Source organism: Globicephala melas, chromosome 2, assembly GCF_963455315.2.
Source record: "Globicephala melas chromosome 2, mGloMel1.2, whole genome shotgun sequence".
Classification (NCBI taxonomy): domain Eukaryota; kingdom Metazoa; phylum Chordata; class Mammalia; order Artiodactyla; family Delphinidae; genus Globicephala; species Globicephala melas.
Window position 1 is genome coordinate 167,226,902 of NC_083315.2, and position 22,415 is coordinate 167,249,316.

General features: G+C 36.7%; 1 protein-coding gene across 6 annotated transcripts in view; it reads left to right on the forward strand.

Moving 5' to 3' along the window:
* Positions 1-22,415, forward strand: part of PPP4R4 (protein phosphatase 4 regulatory subunit 4) — a 119,841-nt gene that overhangs the window by 21,804 nt on the left and 75,622 nt on the right. For 5 of the 6 annotated variants that reach the window (XM_060295237.2, XM_060295239.2, XM_060295240.2 and 2 more), the window contains exon 3: positions 19,815-19,917. In XM_060295237.2, coding sequence (XP_060151220.1) covers positions 19,815-19,917 — 103 coding nt within the window. Of the gene's footprint in view, positions 1-3,813; positions 3,911-19,814; positions 19,918-22,415 lie in introns of all 6 variants that reach the window. The other variant, XM_060295241.1, reaches the window with a different exon arrangement.

Sequence of the window (22,415 nt, forward strand, 5' to 3'; positions counted from 1 at the left end):
GTTTGCTGTGGGTTTGTCGTATATGGCCTTTATTATGTTGAGGTAGGTTCCCTCTATGCCCACTTTATGGAGAGTTTTTATCATAAATGGGTGTTGAATTTTGTCAAAAGCTTTTTCTGCATCTATTGAGATGACATATGGTTTTTCTTTTTCAGTTTGTTAATATAGTATATCATATTGATTGATTTGCATATATTGAAGAATCCTTGCATTCCTGAGATAAATCCCACTTGATCATGGTGTATGATCCTTTTAATTTGTTGCTGGATTCTGTTTGCTAGTATTTTGTTGAGGATTTTTGCATCTATATTCTTCAGTGACATTGGTCTGTAATTTTCTTTTTTAGTAGTATCTTTGTCTGGTTTTGGTATCAGGGTGATGGTGACCTCGTTGAATGAGTTTGGGAGTGTTCCTTCCTTTGCCGTATTTTGGAAGAGTTTTAAGGATGGGTGTTAGCTCTTCATTAAATGTTTGATAGAATTCCCCTGTGAAGCCATCTGGTCCTGACTTATGTTTGTTGGAAGAATAATCACAGTTTCAGTTTCATTACTTGTGATTGGTCTGTTCATATTTTCTATTTCTTCCTGGTTCAGTCTTGGAAGCTTATACCTTTCTAAGATTTTGTCCATTTCTTCCAGGTTGTCCATTTTATTGGCATAGAGTTGCTTGTAGTAGTCTCTTAGCATGCTTTGTATTTCTGTGGTGTCCGTTGTAACTTTTCCTTTTTCATTTCTAGTCTTATTGATTTGAGTCTTCTCCCTCTTTTTCTTGATGAGTGTGGCTAAAGGCTTATCAATTTTGTTTATCTTCTCAAAGAACCAGCTTTTAGTTTTATTGATCTTTGCTATTGTTTTCTTTGTTTCTATTTCATTTAATTCTGTTCTGATATTTATGATTTCTTTCCTTCTAGTAACTTTGGGTTTTGTTTGGTCTTCTTTCTCTAGTTCATTAGGGTGTAAGGTTAGATTGTTTATTTGAGATGTTTGTTGTTTCTTGAGGTAGGCTTGTATTGCTATAAACTTCCCTCTTAGAACTGCTTTTGCTGCATCCCATTAGTTTTGGATTGTCGTGTTTTCGTTGTAATTTGTCTCTAGGTATTTTTTGATTTCCTCTTTGATTTCTTCAGTGATCTCTTGGTTATTTAGTTGCATATTGTTTAGCCTCCATGTGTTTGTGTTTTTTACATTTATTTTCCCTGTAATTGATTTCTAATCTCATAGCCTTGTGGTCGCAAAAGATGCTTGATATGATTTCAATTTTCTTGAATTTACTGAGGCTTGCTTTGTGACCAAGATGGGTTCTATCCTGGAGAATGTTCCATGTGCACTTGAGAAGAAAGTGTAATCTGCTGTTTTTGGATGGAATGTCCTATAAATATCAATTAAATCTATCTGGTCTATTGTGTCATTTAAAGCTTGTGTTTCCCTATTAATTTTCTGTCTGGATGATCTGTCCATTGGTGTAAGTGAGGTGTTAAAGTCCCCCACTATTACTGTGTTACTGTCGATTTCCTCTTTTATAGCTGTTAGCATTTGCCTTATGTACTGAGGTGCTCCTTTGTTGGGTGCATATATATTTATAATTGTTATATCTTCTTCTTGGATTGATCCCTTGATAATTATGTAGTATGCTTCCTTGTCTCTTTGAACATTCTTTATTTTAAAGTCTATTTTATCCTTGTCTCTTATAACATTCTTTATTTTAAAGTCTATTTTATCTGATATGAGTGTTGCTACTCCAGCTGTCTTGTGATTTCCATTTGCATGGAATATCTTTTTCCATCCGCTCACTTTCAGTGTGTATGTGTCCCTGGGTCTGAAGTGGGTCTGTTGTAGACAGCATATATATGGGTCTTGTTTTTGTATCCATTCAGCGAGTCTGTGTCTTTTGGTTGAAACGTTTAATCCATTTACATTTAAGGTAATTATCGACATGTATGTTCCTACTACCATTTTCTTAATTGTTTTGTGTTTGTTTTTGTGGGTCTTTTTCTTCTGTTGTGTTTCCCACTTAGAAAAGTTCCTTTAGCATTTGTTGTATAGCTGGTTTGGTGGTGCTGAATTCTTTTGCTTTTGCTTGCCTGTAAAGCTTTAGATTTCTCTGTTGAACCTGAATGCGATCCTTGCCGAGTAGAGTAATCTTGGTTGTAGTTTCTTCCCTTTCATCACATTAAATATATCATGCCACTCCCTTCTGGCTTGTAGAGTTTCTGCTTAGAAATCATCTATTAACCTTATGGGAGTTCCCTGGTATGTTATTTGTCATTTTTCCCTTGTTACTTTTAATAATTTTTCTTTGTCTTTAGTTTTTGTTAATTTGATTACTATGTGTCTTGGCGTATTTCTACTTGGGTTTATCCTGCCTGGGGCTCTCTGCGCTTCCTGGACTTGGGTGGCTGTTTTCTTTTCCATGTTTGGGAAGTTTTCTATTATAATCTCTTCAAATATCTTCTTGGTTCCTTTCTGTCTCTCTTCTCCTTCTAGGACCCCTATAATGAGAATGTTGGTGTGTTTAATGTTGTCCCAGAGGTTTCTTAGGCTGTCTTCATTTCTTTTCATTCTTTTTTCTTTTTTCTGTTCCACGGCAATGAATTCCATCATTCTGTCTTCCAGGTCACTTATCCATTCTTCTACCTTAGTTATTCTGCTATTGATTCCCTTCTAGTGTATTTTTATTCAGTTATTGTATTGTTCATCTCTGTTTGTTTGTTCTTCAGTTCTTTGAGGTGTTTGTTCTTTAATTCTTCTAGGTCTTTGTTAAACATTTCTCGCATCTCTCGATCTTTGCCTCCATTTTTTTCCCAAGGTCCTGGATCATCTTCACTATCCTTAATTCTGAATTCTTTTTCTGGAAGGTTGCCTATCTCCACTCCATTTAGTTGTTTTTCTGGGCTTTTGTCTTGTTCCTTCATCTGGTACATAGTCCTGTGCCTTTTCATTTTGTCTATCTTTCTGTGATGTGGTTTTCGTTCCACAGGCTGCAGGATTGCAGTTCTTCTTGTTTCTGCTGTCTGCCCTCTGGTGGATGAGGCTATGTAAGAGGCTTGTGCGGGCTTCCTGATGGGAGGGACTGGTGGTGGGTAGAGCTGGGTTTTGCTCTGGTGGGCAGAGCTCAGTAAAATTTTAATCTGCTTGTCTGCTGATGGGTGGGGCTTGGTTCCCTCCCTGTTGGTTGTTTGGCCTGAAGGGACCCAGCACTGGAGCATACCCGGCTCTTTGGTGGGGCTAATGGTGGACTCTGGGAGGGTTCACACCAAGGAGTACTTCTCAGAACTTCTGCTGCCAGTGTCCTTGTCCGTTGGTGAGCCAAAGCCACCCCCTGCCTCTGCAGGAGACCCTCCAACACCAGCAGGCAGGGCTGGTTCATTCTCCTATGGGGTCACTGCTCCTTTTCCCGGTGTCCCGATGTGTTCACTACCCTGTGTGTGCCATTCAAGAATGGACACAAGGGCACTTCTGTTTCCCCAAGTCCTGTAGAAGTCCTGCAATCAAATTCCACTAGCCTTCAAAGTCTGATTGTCGGGGAATTCCTCCTTCTGTTACTGGATCCCCAGGTTGGGAAGCCTGACGTGGGGCTCAGAACCTTCACTCCAGTGGGTGGACCTCTGTGGTATAATTGTTCTCCAGTTTGTGAGTCATCCCCCCCCCGCCCCGCACCCGGCCCGGTAGTTAACGGGATTTGATTTTATTGTGTTTGCGCCCCTCCTACCATGTCATTGCGGCTTCTCCCTTGTCTTTGGAAGTGGGGTGTCTTTTTTGGTGATCTCCAGTGTCTTCCTGTTGATGATTGTTCAGCAGTTAGTTGTGATTCCAGGGCTCTCACAAGAGGGAGTGAGCGCGTGTCCGTCTACTCCGCCGTCTTGAGCCAGTCTCCAGATCTGAGCTTTATGGAGATACTTGGAGAAGTCAGCGTGAGTCTAAATGTTTGTTTTCTTTTACCTTCCTTCAGTGCTATTAAAAATATAATTTGTTTCTCTATGATTCTAAGCATGATGACTGTAAGTAGAGTTGAATGGGTCTCTAACTACGTAAACTTTTTAAGGTGATGTTTTGAAGATTTAACATTATTAAGGACTCAGTTTTATAGTAGTAACGTGAAAATACACCACATTTGAAAAATTCTTGATGTTATGGATTGGTATTTGGTATCTTCTGCTTTAAATTCTTGAGTCATCTTTGTCTTAAAAGGAGGTTTTGTCTTTCTTGGAAGTTTAATTCTCTAGGCTAATCATTTAATTAATTTTCTTCTATTTATTAAAACAAACTGTTTAATTTATTTTGAGTAAAGAAATAATTAAATATCAACTATGTAAAGTTTAGTTTTCATTGGGAACTCAAAGCAAGGCCTGTGTGACATCTGCTTCATTGTTACAAATTCAAACATAGTATCAGCAGTTTGTGTTGTATTTTGGAATTTGAAATGAGAGCCGCTAGGATTAGGATCACAGGCTCTGTGTACACAGATCATTTAGGAGCCCACACATAGTTGAACAGTTAGCAGAGCTAGAGTTCTCCAGTTAATTTCTCCTGTGGTGACTGCGTGACGTTGTCACCTTTGGGTAGCATCTGCTCCTTCCCCTCTTCCTTTTCTAATTGGTTTAGGATTCAGTAAACCGTGAGGGTGGTCTAGCTGTGAAAAGAGGATAGGACTCTTTGCTCTACAGTTAGAATTTTTAGCATGTGAATCTGTCTTGCTCTTTAGATTTTGACCTCAGAAGGTGGAAACAAGGTATAAGAATAGAGAAAGACAGTATTGTCAGTATCTAGGTCTGTTGTAAGATGCAGCTTATTCTTTGTGGGCGAGGGCATGGGTTTCATAAACTAGCACAGATAGCCTCATTTTTAGAGACCCAAGATAATGCTTCTGAAAGTGCTTTAAGCAAATATAATATACTAAGAATTTTTACTCCTTTTCTTGATCTCCCACAAATTAGTTATCATTTTGTTTGCCTCCAGTATCATTGAGGACAGGCTTTTTTGTTTTTTGAAATTGTATGTTTTTAAAAGCAGCATTATTACGCAGTTCTCTCTAGTAGTGCTGCATGGCTTGGGAGCAGGAGTGGGATGGAAAAGCAGATGGATGAGTTTGGTATTAGCTGGGTGAACAGGTTGGAAGAGTGGTGGTATATGTAATGGTCAGCGCATGGGTTTTGGAGTTGTCCAGGCTGGGTAATGTTGGGCAAATACCTTCAACTTTCTAAGCCCTAATTTCCTCATCTATAAAATGGAGCTAGTAATAGTATCTAATACTGTAAGGAAGGTGTTTATTAGCATAAGGCCTAGCATATAGTATATTAGATACTATTTTTATTGTTGTAATTAGGAGGAGGAGAACTGAAGAAGTAAGTTTATTGGTGAGGGTGTAATTGAAGTAATAGGTTCAGGCTGCCAAGGAAGAAAGTGAAACTAGGATGAATATTAGAAACTGGAGAATAAGAAGGAATTGAAGGGATTAGAAATGTGATGAGGGTAAAAAATGGGTTTAGCAACAGAAAAATAGTTAAGAGTTTATGAGCAGCAAAGGAGATCACAGAGTTTGAGATTATACAGGTGGAGCATTTCTAGATAATGATATGATCCAGCCTTTGACAATGGTTGCTGATGTGGAGACAGACTCAATTTAAATCAACAGGTATTTATGGAGCCCTTACTGTGTGCTAGATACCATGCTAAGCATCGCGGAATGTAAACTTTGGGCCAGACATCCTTGAATTAGAGGGGGCCAAAAACTAGCTGTTCCTCATTCAGCTGAATGAAGTTGCCCATGACAGTGGCAGGCCTGGGATGACAACGAAGACTGTGAAACCTTTTATTTTAGCAAAAAATGCTTGAGTGGATTGACTTGTTTTTCATTGGTTTAAGATATTACTATAAATGGCTCTTTAAAATAGGTGCATCCCCCAGTGGGAATAAAATAATTAGTAACATTAATTTAAGAGATAGCTGTCCTAAATTCATTTATTTCAGTAGTCTTTTTTTTCCCCTGTCTTTCCCTTTTAGCCACTAGTGTACAGATTAGATGATTAACCCAGTTCTTTTTAGTTTTAGAGGAATGGTTTGCTGAGTGGGCTTGTGTCCTTTTTGTTTCTGAGTATCCTAGAAAAGGAACATGCCCCGAAGAATAGCAGAGTTGGGGCAAAAAGGAGCAGCTCATATTGTAGCCAGGAGGATTGTTCCTTGTGCCTTTCAGTTGAAAGTTGTAGGCTTTGAAGTGTAGGAAGCTTATTTTGTTTAAAAAAAAAAAAAAAGAAAGAAAGTTTAACATTGATCAAACATTTATTTAAAAATTACATACACCATATCACGTAGCAATAAACTTAATTTTACATTGTTGACTTAAACTTATGCTAATTATTTCTGGGTCCCTTCCATTCGGTGATGGTAGCATAGATCCACACATATTTGGCTTATTTATACTACCTTTGACCAAAGTCAGCAGGAGGTAACAGCAGGTCCACAGCACCTGAGAAATTCCCGGACATGGGGGGCTCAGTACCCCACTTTCATGTTCACCCAAGTTTACTCTTCTCCAAGTCTGTTAGCCTTTCCCAACTCCTCCTCAAACTTTCTTCTAATGTGCATTTAAGTAGACTACCTGTTATTCCATCTCTGCTACCTGTTCTTCGCCACATCACTTTTAACATTGTTTTTGTGAACTGTAGACAGAACTGTAGACAGAAGTAGTGCATACATGCATTCAGGTCACATGGACTCTGTGCTTCATTTGGGCAAACTGCTTCTGTGCGCTTGGCTGATTTCACACGTGTAGTCTAAAAAAGGAGAATATGAAGTTTCCTCTTTCTTTCATTTGACCCCTCTTCTTGTCATGGCAGCTCTCAGAGTATTATCTCCATCAGCATCAGCATTACCTGCGAACATGTTAGAAATCAAGTTCTCAGGCCTCACCAAGACCTACTGTCCCAGAATCTCTGGGGGTGAGACCCAGTTTTTTTGTTTGTTTGTTTTTTTGTTTTTGCGGTACGCGGGCCTCTCACTGTTGTGGCCTCTCCCGTTGCGGAGCACAGGCTCCGGACGCGCAGGCTCCGGACGCGCAGGCTCAGCGGCCATGGCTCACGGGCCCAGCCGCTCCGTGGCATGTGGGATCTTCCCGGACTGGGGCACGAACTCGTGTCGCCTGCATTGGCAGGCGGACCCTCAACCACTGCGCCACCAGGGGAGACCCGAGACCCAGTTTTAACAAGTGCTGCAGGGTGATTCTGATACATGCTGAAGTTTGGAAACCACTGCTCTAGCATATTGTGGTTACCAACCTGTATACATTTCCTTGAAGGCCCTGACAGTATATTTCTGCTAAGCTTAATGCATAGATTGAAAATATGAAATTACTGTTGTTGTAGGTCAATAATTATCTAATGTTGGCAATTTCATATGGTCCAACTAATTGTTACTTTGTGTAAACTAGGGTTTCTTAGACATTTTTTGTGGTTGAGACATTGGCATTCTTTGATGTGGGTAGCTGTTCTGTGTGTTGTGGAATGTTTTAGCAGCATCCCTTGATCCTACCTACTGGATTATAGTAGCATCTCCCAAGTTGTGATGATCAAAAATGTCTCCAGACATTGTCATATGTGCCCTCGGGAAGGAGGGGCTCACTCTCGGCCGAGGACCACTAGCTAACTCAGTTGCTTTCCCTTCTAAGCAGTGATACTTAACAGAATACCCAAATGTATGTATTTTTCTCCCTTGGTGGGAAAAGGGCCAGACATATATTGATTATAGAAATTAAGTTTAGATTTTATGTTTGATAGAGATTATGGTGATTACAATTTAGCTGTACTTTCTTTTTATATTTTTTCATGTCCTTTTTATAGTAAGCAGTGCCACCAATAGACTATTATTTGCTTTTCTAACATCTTATAGCTGTCAAAGTCTAATGACAGTCCATGTATTTTTTTCTATTACTAAGTAACTTGCTCATTTTCTTGGATGCCCGAAGGATTTTTTTAAAAGCCCTTTAATATATTTCAGTGTTAGTTATGCTGGATCGATTTTCTCAGGTACGCAGTGTGCCCTTTTGAATCTTTTTTCATTTCAAGTAATTTTTTTGGATGGTTCCCTTGCTTTGGTTGCTTCTTTAGGGACTCCTGTTAAAAGTATGTTGGACTTTCTTTGCCTGTCTTATATATCACTTTCTCTCAAATCTTTTTATTCTTGTTTAATTTACAATTTTTATTCTCTTCACCTTTTATTTTTCTTAAGGCATTATCTATTTTATTTATTCACCCTTGTGTTCTCTATAGTTTAATCTTTTCAAGATATTTTCTTTCAATTCTTGAGTTTTATCACCTTATTTCTGAGCTTTCATAATTATGATTCATGTGGTTTTTTCCTATGTCTTATACATTTTCTTTTCTTTCTTTTTTTTTTTTTTTTGCGGTATGTGGGCCTCTCACTGTTGTGGCCTCTCCCGTGGCGGAGCACAGGCTCCGGACGTGCGCAGGCTCAGTGACCGTGGCTCACAGGCCCAGCCGCTCCACGGCATGTGGGATCTTCCCGGACTGGGGCACAAACCCGTGTCCCCTGCATCGGCAGGCGGACTCCCAACCACTGCGCCACCAGGGAAGCCCAATCTTATACATTTTCTTAATTTTTTTTCCTTTGCTTGTGGAAAAATAGTGTGTTATAATTAGCTATTTTGTGGGCTTGTCTGTCTTTCATTATCTTTAAGAATATTAGTTCAGTCCCTAGTCTCTTTTTTTAAAAAAATAACTATATGGAATTTGATCATGGACCTTGTATATGTCTCATATTTATGTGAAATTCGTTTCATAACCCTTATAAGGAGGTGTGGTTCAGGATACCTTTTCTAATTCCAATAGAGTCCCCCCCCCCCTTTTCTTTTGTACTGTTCAAAATAGGATGCCTAACCCGTGTCCTCTGCATTGGCAGGCGGACTCCCAACCACCGCACCACCAGGGAAGCCCTAGTATGGCTTCTTTTATTAGCATAATTATTTTGAAATTCACCCATGTTGTCATGCATATCAGTAGTTCATTCCTTTTTACTGCTAGTAGTATTCCACTGTATACTACTAGCACTATATTGCACTGTATACTATATCACAGTTTGGTTATCTGTCCACCTGTTAGTGAACATTTGGGACATTTCCAATTTTTGTCTATTACAAGCAAAGCTATGATGAATATCGTGTTGAGGTGTTTCTGTGTACATATTCTTTCATTTCTCTTGGGTAAATATCTGTGAGTGGAATGTCCGGGTTGTTTGGTAGGTGTATGTGTACCTTTTAAGAAATTGTCAAACCTTCCCAAAGTGGTTGTACCATTTTACATTTCCACCAGTGGTGTGTGAGAGTGCCTCATCCTTGCCTACATTTGGTGTGTTCAATCTTTATAAATTTTAGTCATTCTAGTGGATGTGTAGTGGTATCTTATTGTCATTAAAATTTGAATTTACCTAATGATGAATTTTGTTGAGCATCTTTTTCATATGTTTATTTGCCATTTGTCTATTTTTCTTTGATGAAGTTTTGAAATCTTTTGTCCATTTTATATTGGATGTTATTATTATTTAATTTGAGTTCTTTATGTATTCTAGATGCAAATTGTTTGTTGGATATATGTCTTGGGTATGGCTTGCCTTTTTGTTTCTGTAACAGTGCCTTTGAAAAACAAATGTTTTTAATTTTGATTAAATTCATTTTTGACTTTTTTTGGTTAGAATTTATATCTTTTTTGTCCTATTTAAGAAATATTTGTCAAACCCAAGGCCACTAAGAATTTCTGCTAAGTTTTCCTCTAGAAGTTTTATAGTGTTGGCTCTTACATTCAGGCCCGTGATTCATTTTGAGTTAATTTTTGTCTGTTGGTTCAGGTTGGGGAAAGATTCATTGTGTTTTGCATATGGCTTTCCATTTGTTCCAGTACCATTTGTTGAAAAGATGATCATTTCTTCATTGAATTGTCTTGTCACCTTTGTCAAAAATCAATTGCCCATTTATGTTTGGGTCTGTTTCTGCACCTTCTACTCTCTCCGTCCTTTTCCATTGATCTATATGTCTGTCTTGTGCCACTGCCACACTATCTTGTTTATTGTAACTCTATAATAAGTCTTGAAATCAGGTTGTATTAGCCCTGCAACTTCATCATTTTTCAAATTTGTTTCCGCTTTTCTAGTTCCTTTGCATTTCCATACAAATTTTAGAGTAAACTCGTTCATTTCTACAAAAAGCCTATTGGGATTTAAATTGGGATCATGTTGAGTCTGTACTTCAGTTTGGGAGTACAGTATTCTTTACAGTGTTGAGTCTTTCATCCTCGAGTGCTAAATCTCTCTCCATATATTTAGGTCTTTTTTATTTTTCTCAACACGTTTTGTAGTTTTTGGTCTACAGATCTTGCACATCTTTTACCAAATTTTCCAAACGTATTTCATAATCTTATGTTAATCTAAACTAGATTGCTTTTTAAATCACTATTTATGATTTTTTTCTAGTATATAGAAATACAATTGACTTATATATTGTCCTTGTATCCTGCCACACTGACTTATCAGTTCTACTAGCTATTTTGTACATTACAGTTTAACCTATTCCTTTCCAATCTGTAAGTCTTTTGTTTCTTTTTATTGCCTATTACACTGGCTCAAACCTTTAACACAATGTTGAGTAGAAATAGTAATGGTGAACGTTCTTGCCTTGTTCGTGATTAGGGAGAAAGCATTCACTCTTTCACGTTTAAGTATGATGTTAGCTGTAAGTTTTTCATAGATGCCCTTTATCTTGTTGAAGAAGTTCCCCTCTATTTCTAGTTTGTTGATAGTTTTAAATCATGAATGAATGTTGGATTTGTCAGATTTCTGCATCTATTGATATGTTCATATGTGTTTTAAAAAAATTTTGTCACATTGATCTTTAAAAAATAAACTTTTTATTTGGAGATAATTATAGATTTCTAGACAGTTGTAAGAAATGATAGCCATGTACCCTTTATCCAGTTTCCCCCTTGTATGGTCAGGCCAGGCCACATGGCTGTTCTCTTGCTCTTTGTACATCCCCCGCCCAACCAGTCCCTGCTTCACCTACACCCTACTCACATGACCCTGCTTCCCCCTGCCCCAGCTGTGATTGTTCTAATCCTTAAGCCAGAATGGCTCCACCCCCTAGTTTTAATAAAGGGAAACATCTGCCCTTGTGATGGTAGTTAACCTGAGGGGCTGTGAGGGACTTGCCCCAGCTGCTGGTTTCCTTGGTAACTGATGAGCCAACCTGACATCAATTTCCCCTATAACTGGTACCCTCCTTCTCCCCGGAGTAGCGAAGATTGCTGCCATGCCCTGCCTGCCATCTGCTGTATGTGGTGGGGTGTTGCTCCATGACCGTTTGTTTCGGATGTGTAAGATCCCTTATCCAGTAAATCATTGATGTCTCTGTCGCTGTCTCTGGCTTTTCTTCTGTCTTGAGGCTGGGCAACTACAAGGCTTGTGGGCCTGTGGGGTGCAGCCCAACACTCCTATAATAACATTTAAAAAACTATAATATGATACATAACCAGAATATGGACATTGATACAATCAAGATAGGTAGGCTTTCCATCACCCCAGGATCCCTCATGTTAAACTTAAGTAGTCATGTCTTTTTCCCTCCTGCCCCACACCCATCCTCTGGAAATCACTTAATCTGTTTTCCATTTGTATAATTTTGTCATTTCAAGAATGTTATATAAATGGAATCATACAGTATGTAACCTTTTGGGGTTGGCTAATGTTTCACTCAGCATAATTCTCTAGAGATTCATCAGGTTGTTGCATCTGTCAATATTTTGTTCCTCTTCATTGCTGGGTAGCATTCTGTGGTATGTATGGACTACAGTTTGTTTAACCATTCACCCATTTAAGGACTTATAGGTTGTTTACAGTTTTTGGTTCAAATAAAGCTGCTCTAAACATTCATCCACAGGTTTTTGTGTGAACGTAAGTTTTCATTTCTTTGGGATAAATGCCCAAGAGTACAATTGCTGGTTGCATGTTTAGTTTTCTAAGAAATTGCCAACGTTTTTCTAGAGTGGCTGTACCAGTTTGCATTTCCACCATCGATGAATGAGTGATTTAGTTTCTTTGCATTTGGTGGTGGAATTATTTTTTGTTTCGTTTTTTATCCTGATAAGTATATAGTGATATTTCACTGTGGTTTGACTTTATATTTACCTTATAGTTAACAATGTTAAACATCTTTTTTAACACGTGCTTATTTACAGTCAATAAAAAGTCTCTTCATTCCTTTTGCCCATTTTCTAATTGGATTGTGTGCTTTTTTACTGCTGAGTTTGAGAGTTCTTTTTTTATATTCTAGATACTTCACCTTTGTTAGACATGTAGTTTGCAAATATTTCTCCTCCTCTATGGCTTGCTTGTCTTTTCATCCTCTTAACAAAGTCTTTCACAGTGCAAAAGTTTTTAATTTTGATGAAGTCCAATTTATCAGTTTTTCCTTTTATTGATCCTGCTTTTGGTGTCAAGTTTAAGAACTCTTTGCCTAACCCTAGATTTAGATTTTCTCCTATGTTTTTAAAAAATTATATAGTTTTACATTTTATAGAATCATTTTGAGTTAACGTGAGAATTAGGTCAAGGGTTTTTTTGGTTTTGGTTTTTTTTTTTTGGAGGTTTTTTTTTGCCTATGGGTGTCCTGTTGCTCTAGCACCACTTGCTGAAAAGGCTGTCTTTGCTCCACTGAATTGCTTTTGAACCTCTGTCAAAAATCAGCTGTGCATGCTTGTGGAGTATACATATTTGTGGAGGTCTATTTCTGGGTTCTCTCTTCTGTGGCATAGATTTATGTGTCTGTCTCTCTGCCAGTACCATGCAGTCTTGGTTAATGTAGCTATATAATAAGTCTTAAAATTGAGTAGATAAATTCTTCCCACTTTATTCTTCTTTTTAAAAATTGTTTCACCTATTCTAGTTTTGTTGCTTTTCCATATAAATTTTAGAAAAATATTGTCTACCTCCCCAAAATTTTGTTGGGATTTTGACAGGAATTGTGTTAAACCTGTACACCAATTTGGGAGAATTGACATCTTTATTATGCTGAATTTCCCAATCAATGAGCCTAGTAGGTTTTTCTAATTAATTATGTCTCCTTTGATTTCTTTCATTAACATTGTGTTTTCAGCATATGAGTCCTGTAATTTTGTTAGTATTTCGTTTTTTGAGTGATTGTAAATGATATTGTATTTGTAATTTCAGTGTTCATGTGTTGAATTTTGTCAAATGTTTTTCTGCATTGATATGATCATGTGATATTTTTCTTCTTTAACCTGGTAATATGATGGATTACACTGATTTTGAGTATTGAACTAGCCTTGCATCCCTGGAGTAAATCTCATTTGATCATGGTGTATAATTCTTCCTTTAACATATTACTATATTTTATTTGCTAATATTCTGTTAAGGATTTTTTTTTTTGAAGCCTCCCAGGGCCGCTCCTTGCCGCACACAGCCGGGCTTCCATCCTCCATACATGCAGAGACTGGGAAAACAGTTCTTTTTTAAAAAATTAATTAATTTTTTATTGGGGTATAGTTGTTTTACAATATTGTGTTTCTACTGTACAGTGAAGTGGAGTTCCCTGTGCTATATGGCAGGTTCTCATTAGTTATTTATTTTATACATATTAGTGTATACATGTCAGTCCCAACTCCCAATTCATCCCACCCCCCGCTTCTGCCCTTGGTGTCCATAGGTTTGTTCTTTACATCTGTGTCTGTTTCTGCCTTGCAAACCAATTCATCTGCACCATTTTTCTAGAATTCACATATATGCGTTAATATATGATATTTGTTTTTCTCTTTCTGACTTACTTCACTCTGTGTGACAGAGTAGGTCCATCCAAATCTCTACAAAGGACCAAATTTCATTCCTTCTTATGGCTGAGTAATATTCCATTGTATATATGTACCATATCTTCTTTATCCATTTGTCTGTTGATGGACATTTAGGTTGCTTCCATGACCTGGCTGTTATAAATAGTGCTGCAGTGAACATTGGAGCGCATGTGTCTTTTTGAATTATGGTTTTCTCTGGGTATATGCCCAGTAGTGGGATTGCTGGGTCATATGGTAATTCGATTTTTAGTTTTTTGAGGAACCTCCATACTGTTCTCCATAGTGGCTGTATCAATTTACATTTCCACCAACAGTGCAAGAGGGTTCCCTTTTCTCCACACCCTCTCCAGCATTTGTCGTTTGTAGATTTTCTGATGATGCCCCTTCTAACTGGTGTGAGGTGATACCTCATTGTAGTTTTGATTTGCATTTTTCTAATAATTAGTGATGTTGAGCATCTTTTCATGTGCCTTTTGGCCATCTGTATGTCTTCTTTAGAGAAATGTCTATTTAGGTCTTCTGCCCATTTTTTTTTTTTTAACATCTTTATTGGAGTATAATTGCTTTACAGTGGTGTGTTAATTTCTGCTGTATAACAAAGTGAATGAGCTATACATATACATATATCCCCATACTCCTCCCTCTTGCATCTCCCTCCCACCCTCCCTATCCCACCCCTCTAGGTGGTCACAAAGCACCAAGCTGATCTCCCTGTGCTATGTGGCTGCTTCCCACTAGCTATCTGTTTTACATTTGGTAGTATATATAAGTCCATGCCACTCTCTCACTTCGTCTCAGCTTACCCTTCCCCCTCCCCGTGTCCTCAAGTCCATTCTCTATGTCTGCGTTTTTATTCCTGTCCTGCCCCTAGGTTCTTCATAACCATTTTTTTTTCTTTAGATTCCATATATATGTGTTAGCATATGGTATTTGTCTATCTCTTTCTGACTTACTTCACTCTATATGACAGGACTCTAGGTCCATCCACCTCACTACAAATAACTCAATTTCATTTCTTTTTATGGCTGAGTAATATTCCATTGTATATATGTTCCACATCTTCTTTATCCATTCATCCGATGATGGACACTTAGGTTGTTTCCATGTCCTGGCTATTGTAAATAGAGCTGCAGTGAACGTTGTGGTACATGACTCTTTTTGAATTATGATTTTCTCAGGGTATATGCCCAGTAGTGGAATTGCTGGGTCGTATGGTAGTTCTTTTTTAGTTTTTTAAGGAACCTCCATACTGTTCTCCATAGTGGCTGTATCAGTTTACATTCCCACTAACAGTGCAAGAGGGTTCCCTTTTCTCCACACCCTCTCCAGCATTTATTGTTTCTAGATTTTTTGATGATGGCCATTCTGACCAGTGTGAGATGATACCTCATTGTAGTTTTGATTTGCATTTCTCTAATGATTACAGATGTTGAGCATTCTTTCATGTGTCTGTTGGCAATCTGTATATCTTCTTTGGAGAAATGTCTATTTAGGTCTTCTGCCCATTTTTTGATTGTGTTTTTTTTTTTCCTTGATATTGAACATTTATTTATTTATTTTTGGCCACGTGGCTTGTGGGATCTTAGTTCCCTGACCGTGAATTGAACCTGCGCTCCCTGCAGTGGAAGCGTGAAGTTCTAACCGCTGGACTGCCTGTTAAGCATTTTTTATGCTTAAGCATTTTCCCTGTTAAGAATTTTTGCATATATATTCATGAGGGATATTGTTGTGTGTGTGTTGTTTGTGTATATACACACATATACACATGTATATGTGCATGTATATATGTGTATATATAGATATTTTTTTTTTACTATGTACATATATATGTATATTTTACAATCTTTCCAGGTTTTGTTGTTCGTGTAATAATAGCTTCATAAGTGATTTAGGAAGTGTTCTCTTCTGTTTTCTGAAAGAGATTGTGTAGCATGCTGTTAACTCTTTGTTACATGTTTGGTAGAATTCTTCAGTGAAACTATCTGGGCCTTGAGATTTTTTTCAGGAGTTTTAAAATATGAATTCAGTTTCCTTAATAATTGTAGGATTTTTCAAATGATGTATTTCGTAGAGGGTGAGTTGTGGCAGTTTGTGTTTTTTGAGGAATTGGTCCATTTTGTCTACGTTTTCAATTTTATGTGTGTAGAATTATTCACAGCATTCTCTTATTATCCTTTCGATGTCTGCAGGGGCTATAGTGATATCTCCTGTTTCAATCCTGATATTGGTAATTTGTGTCTTCTCTCATTTTTACTCTGTCAGTCTTGCTAAAAGTTAGTCAATTTTATTGATCCTTTAAAAGAACCGGGTGTTTGTTTCATTTATTTTTTTCTATCGTTTTCTGTTTTTATTTCATTAATTTCTGCTCTTTATTATCTCCTTCCTCTGCTTGCATTGTGACTAATTTGTTCTTCTAGCTCTCGAGGTAGAAAGTTAAATTAATGATTTGAGATTTTTTCCTCTTCCCTTTCATAAATGTATGCATTTATTGTTATAAATTTCTCTCTCTGAAATGCTTCAGCTGTGTTCCAGAAAGTTTTATAATTTTGTGTTTCATTTTCACTCAATTCAATGTATTTTAAAATTTTTTCCTCTTTGACCCATTTATTATGTAGAAGTATGTTATTTCATTTCCAAGAATTTAGAGAGCTTTCTGTTATCTTTTTATTATTGATTGCTAGTTTGATTCCACTGTGGTCAGAGAAAACTCTTTGTATGATTTGTTGAGGACCTTTTTATGGCCCAGGATGTGGTTTTTCATGGTATATATTCTTTGGGAACTTGAGAAGAATGTGTATTCTACTGTTGTTGGATGGAGTATTCTATAAATGTTAATTAGATATTATTGGTTGATGGTGTTGTTGAGTTCTCTATCCTTGATTTTCTGTCTACTTCCATCCGTTGTTGAGAGAGGGGTGTGGAAGTCTCCACCTACCTGTGTATTTGTCTAGACAACTTCTCCTTTTAGTACTGTCAGGTTTTTTTTGTTTTTGTTTTTTGCAGTTGTATTTGGTGTATACACATTCAGAATTGCTATGTCTTCTCGGTGGACTTCCTCTTTTATCATTATATAATGTCCTTGTCTGTCTCTGGTGATTTTCTTTACAATGAGGTCCACTTTATCTGACATTAATATGGTCACAGCTGCTTTCTTTTGATTTGTATTTCTGTGATATATCATTTTCTGTCCTTTACTTTCAACCTGCTGATACTGTTGTATTTGAAATTAGTTTCTTATGGCTGCATTCAGTTGAGTAATATTCTTTAATCCACTCTGCCAGTCCCTGTCTTTTAATTGATGTAGTTAGATTTTTAACTTTAATGTAACTATTGATATTTAGGGTCTTAAATCTGCCATTTAATTTTTTGTTTTCTGCTTTTTTCCCCATGAAATATTTTGTCTTCACATCTATGAGGTATTAGTGATCATATTTTTTAACTAATTGCAAAGTTAGTGAATAAAAAATTCGGTGAATGAAATTCACTGAATTCATATTAAATATTCCTGACATCAGTTCATGCAGTGAGCTATCCATTCATCCATCCTTTTAAGAGACATTTACTAAACCTCTACTTTGGGCCAGTCATTGTCATATGAAACATTACTTTTTCAGATATTTCTCTTCTCTTTTAGTTCTTTAGTAGTGTATTTGTTTCCTGTGGTGCTGCAGTAAATTACCACAAACTGGATGGCTTAAAACAACAGAAATGTATTCTGTCACAGTTCTGGAAGTCAAAAGTCTGAAATCAGTATCAACTGAGTCGAAATCAAGGCATCAGCAGGGCTCTAGGGGAGAATCTGTTTGTCTCTTTCAGCTTCTGGTGGTTGTCAGCATTCTCTGGCTGTGGCAGCATCACTCCAGTCTCTGCTTTGTGGTCAAATTGCCTCCTGTTCTGTCTTTTCCCCTGGATGTCTCTTTTAAGGGCACTTGTTATTGGGTTTATAGCCTACTGGGGTAATCCATGATGATCTCTTTATCTCAAGATCCTTTTTTAAAAAAATTTTATTATTTTTTTATACAGCAGGTTCTTATTAGTCATCCATTTTATACATATTAGCGTACACATGTCAATCCCAATCTCCCAATTCATCACACCACCACCCCACCCCCCTTCCGCTTTCCCCCCTTGGTGTCCATACGTTTGTTCTCTACATCTGTGTCTCTATTTCTGCCTTGCAAACTGGTTCATCTGTACCATTTTTCTAGGTTCCACATATATGCATTAATATACGATATTTGTTTTTCTCTTTCTGACTTCCTTCACTCTGTATGACAGTCTCTAGGTCCATCTACACCTCTACAAATGACCCAATTTCGTTTCTTTTTATGGCTGAGTAATATTCCATTGTATATATGTGCCACATCTTCTTTATCCATTCATCTGTCGATGCGCATCTAGGTTGCTTCCATGTCCTGGCTATTGTAGATAGTGCTGCAGCGAACATTGGGGTGCATGTGTCTTTTTGAATTGTGGTTTTCTCTGGGTATGTGCCCAGTATCAATTTACATTCCCACCAACAGTGCAAGAGGGTTCCCTTTTCTCCACACCCTCTCCAGCATTTACTGTTTGTAGATTTTCTGATGATGTCCATTCTAACAGTGTGAGGTGATACCTCATTCTAGTTTTGATTTACATTTCTCTTTAAGATCCTTTTTCAAATTAAGATAATATTCACAGTTTCCAGGATTAGGGTGTAGCCATGTTTTTTGGGGGGGCCACCATTCAATCCACTACAAGTAGTACCTTATATGCAGTTTTAATTTCCCTCTTTTGATCTTCTCCTCACCTTGGCATGGGTCTCCTGTTTCCCTCCCTTCTCTTTTCCCTCTTGATTTTGTCTTTTAAAGTATTCACTTAGAGAGTGATGAGAATAGTGGAATGATTGTGCTGACCTGTATTTCACAGCCTACCATACTGCAGCAGGGAAAAAGCCTTTTTCACAGCAGGGCAGCTTCATTTAATCAGAATATGCTGCTTATTAACAGAACTTAGAAAACTCTGAAGCAGGTAAATATAATACTTTAAAAATTCTTTAAAAAACCATGTTAAGGTCTTATATACCTATAATAAATAATTCCATTTGAAGAGTTAAGTAAAAATAATTTTAGTTAAGGTAAATAAATATTACGGCATCAGTAATTAACATTTAAATTGGTATCAGTTAAGGGTAGGTGGAATTCCCCTCTGAGGCAGTGCCGCATTTACTAGCATCTTTTATATATATTTCAAGTACTTGCACCACTTACGTTGGTTAGCTTATGTTTTAAAACAAATAATTTGTTTGCATGGAAGTGGTTTTTTGGAAGAATCAGAACACTTTTTCTGAGGTATTTAGGCCACTAGAGTATCACAGATTATTTTAGTAAAACCTTAGTGACCTAATGAATATTCTGTCAAAAAGGTACCATATAAATATACCCTACTGACTTTTAAGAATATAGACTATATCATTAAGTTTCTGGCGACTCAATCTAGTGCAATAGGTAGTTCCATTGTCCTAGAAGAAAGTTGTATGATTCTGCTGTAGTTGATTTTGTTGCTGTCCCTGCTGTTGTTATGATTATTAATATTTTACCATAATGAAACTTATCATTTATATTTTTATAAAGTATGGCAAACTGGCAGGTCACAGGAAAAAATAAGGTAGAATTTTAAAGTAACTAGTAATGGTCTCAAAATTTTTCGACTTCGGCAAGATGTGTGTGTAGATAGAGAATCTTGTTTTAGCATAAGCATAATTAATATCTTCATGCCTTTGTTATAAGATTGACTTAAAAAGCCAGAAATTTCAGTTCTGGCTTTATTTGTATATCTAGGTGATGTGTTTAAAGTTTAAAACTGTCACAAGTCTGAGTGTTCGTTATTAAAAAGCAGTTGTTTTGAAGTTAATTCCTGCTTTTTATAATGTAAATTATAATTACAAATTTTAAATTTGTGTTTTCTTTGTAAGTGCTGGTCAAGATATCCAAGGAACAAGCGTGATTGCAAATCTTCCATTTCTGATGCGACAGAACCCTGCTGAGACACTTCGGAGAATCTTGCCAAAAGTCAGAGTAAGTTGCTGTGAAATAAGATTTGAATTCACCGTTTTTTTCCCAGTAGTACATTGTCATTGTCAGGAGAAATTTTCAGAGCTTTTGATGGCTGATCTTTTGTACCTAATCCTTGAGTGGAGGAAGTATTATGATAAACATTTTGAATTATGTTGAAAATATTTAAGGAAATTAGCTGATGGAAATGGAGAAATCTAGATCTTAAACTGTAAAGATTTCGTTAATCATTTTCTCAGTAGAGACATTATAATGTTTTCAGTAGCTCAAAAAAATATTAATCTTATAAAATCATAGCTATCTTATTTGGTATTCTGTTGACTTAAATATATATTAATAGTATTTCTAGAACATTTATAATATAGTTTAACTGATAGTCCTAATAATCACCGTGGTGCCTGCTAAAGATTGAATTGTGGCCATTGCAGTTTTAGTTTTATATTTAATTGCTTCCTAAATTCCTTCAGAATTAGTTTTTCTGCCATAAACAAAATATTTGATCTACTAGAACTTTCTTTTCTCTGATTATTTAATATTTACTCATTATTAATATATAATATTAAATATTTAATACATGCTATTTATTATTTATTTGTACCATATGCAAAGTGCTGTTCTTTATTAGAACTTGAATGAACAGAACAGATGACGTCTTTGTGTCTTCAGGGAGCTTACAATACTACTGGGGTCAGGGAGGTTACCTACTAACGGGGATTCTGTTTGCTAATAGTGAGTTTTGTAGACTTTGCTTTGGCTTTCTGTTTGGTTTAACTTTTTTATAATTTTTAAATTAATTTATATGTGTTTAAAATACTGTAATTATTAGTGTGTCCTTGGGTTTTATTTTTAGGCATATATGGCATGTTTCCAGTGACGTAGATCAGGGATATACCACGTTATTTTTATAAGATGTCCACATTTCTATGCAGGCGATACGGATTTTTTTTTTTTTTTTTTTTTACTGATTACAGTGGTGAATTGAGAAGATGTTTATTTTAGTATCACGTGTGATTCAAAAGTGAATGAAGCTTTTTCATGTCTGTTTTTCCCAAATCATTCCATAATTTCAATGGAATTAAGTCTACACAGTCTAGGTTTAATTTCACATTCAACTGAAGCGATATTAACTGACCTAAGCTTGTTAGCATGTCACCTGGGAGTACCAGTTAAACAGTAGTAGAAGGGAACAGGTGGTTAGGTCGTCTTAACTAAGGAGTTATTGTACATAAGCAAATGAAATTTAAAGCTAAAAATATTGAGCACGGTGTACACTCTGTGTTGAGCAGGCTAAATCCAGACCCCAGGCCACATACTGCAAGTTAAAAGTTTCATAAAGCAAGAGTAAAAGATGAAGGGTAGACAGTAGTGAGCTTTAGGTGGTCTCTACCTTATTTTGAAAAAAATCCTTTGCTAATGAGTTCACAATAAAGTTAACTAAATAATAACTCCTGAGAAATCTTGATCTCATGGGAATGTGTAAAGGATATTATATACTCACATATAGAGCATATTTATACAAAGAACCAAACGTCTCTGCAGAAACTATATAACTGAGTTAGAGAGGGCAAGATTTTATTAAGCTTTTAAAGTTATTAAGTTTAATTCATAATGCAGAAGATTAACTGAAGAAAGGGTTGTAAAGAAAATGTATACTAATGAATATATACTAAGAAAATGTTAGTAGCAGCTATTTATGTAGGATTCTCATTTATTTTGCCCTGTACTAAAAAAGGTAGAAAACAGCCCCAGATTAGATTCTATATCAGGAAGACATAAAGACTATGGAAAACAATTAAAGAACAAGCATAGGAGAGTATTTAATTGTGTGATTCTGATTTATGTAAAAATGCTGAAGAATTAAGCAAATGGGAAACACTTCTTTATGGGGGCAATAATAATGACTTTTATAGAGGGTTTAATACAAAATGTAGGCAGCTAAACATTTAAGCAATCCCACATCAAATTCTAAAACCTATGAGCAAATCATTTAAAATCATAGTATTCAGATACTATTAAGACTTGTTGGTACTCACAGAACCTTCTTTTATTCTGCCTTGCTTCTGTGAGTGGTTACTTCCAACTGATAAAGGTATGACAAAAATTGCACATAGCCGCTTTATTCACTCTTGCCATGGCCATAATTTCTTAGCTAATTTTATAAAAAAAGCAATCTTGTGTCTCAAAATGAGCATTTAGTGATAACGGCCTTCTCATTCATTCATTCATAAAAATTTACTGAGTACCTCCCGTGTGCCAGGTTCTAAGCACTGAGAAAACAGAGGTGAACAAAACAGAGAACTCACCCCCAAGGACGTTTCCAGAGGGGAAAACAGACACTAAACAAGTGAGTGAGTGTAAAGAACAGGATCAAGTAAGGGGGCCATTGGGAGAGTTGGGAAAGTGGGAGGACACTGACTATGCTTTGGGAGGTTAAGGACAAGGACACATCTTTGAGGAACTGAAAACTGAAGGGATAGGAGGAAACAGCCATTTGAGTAGTC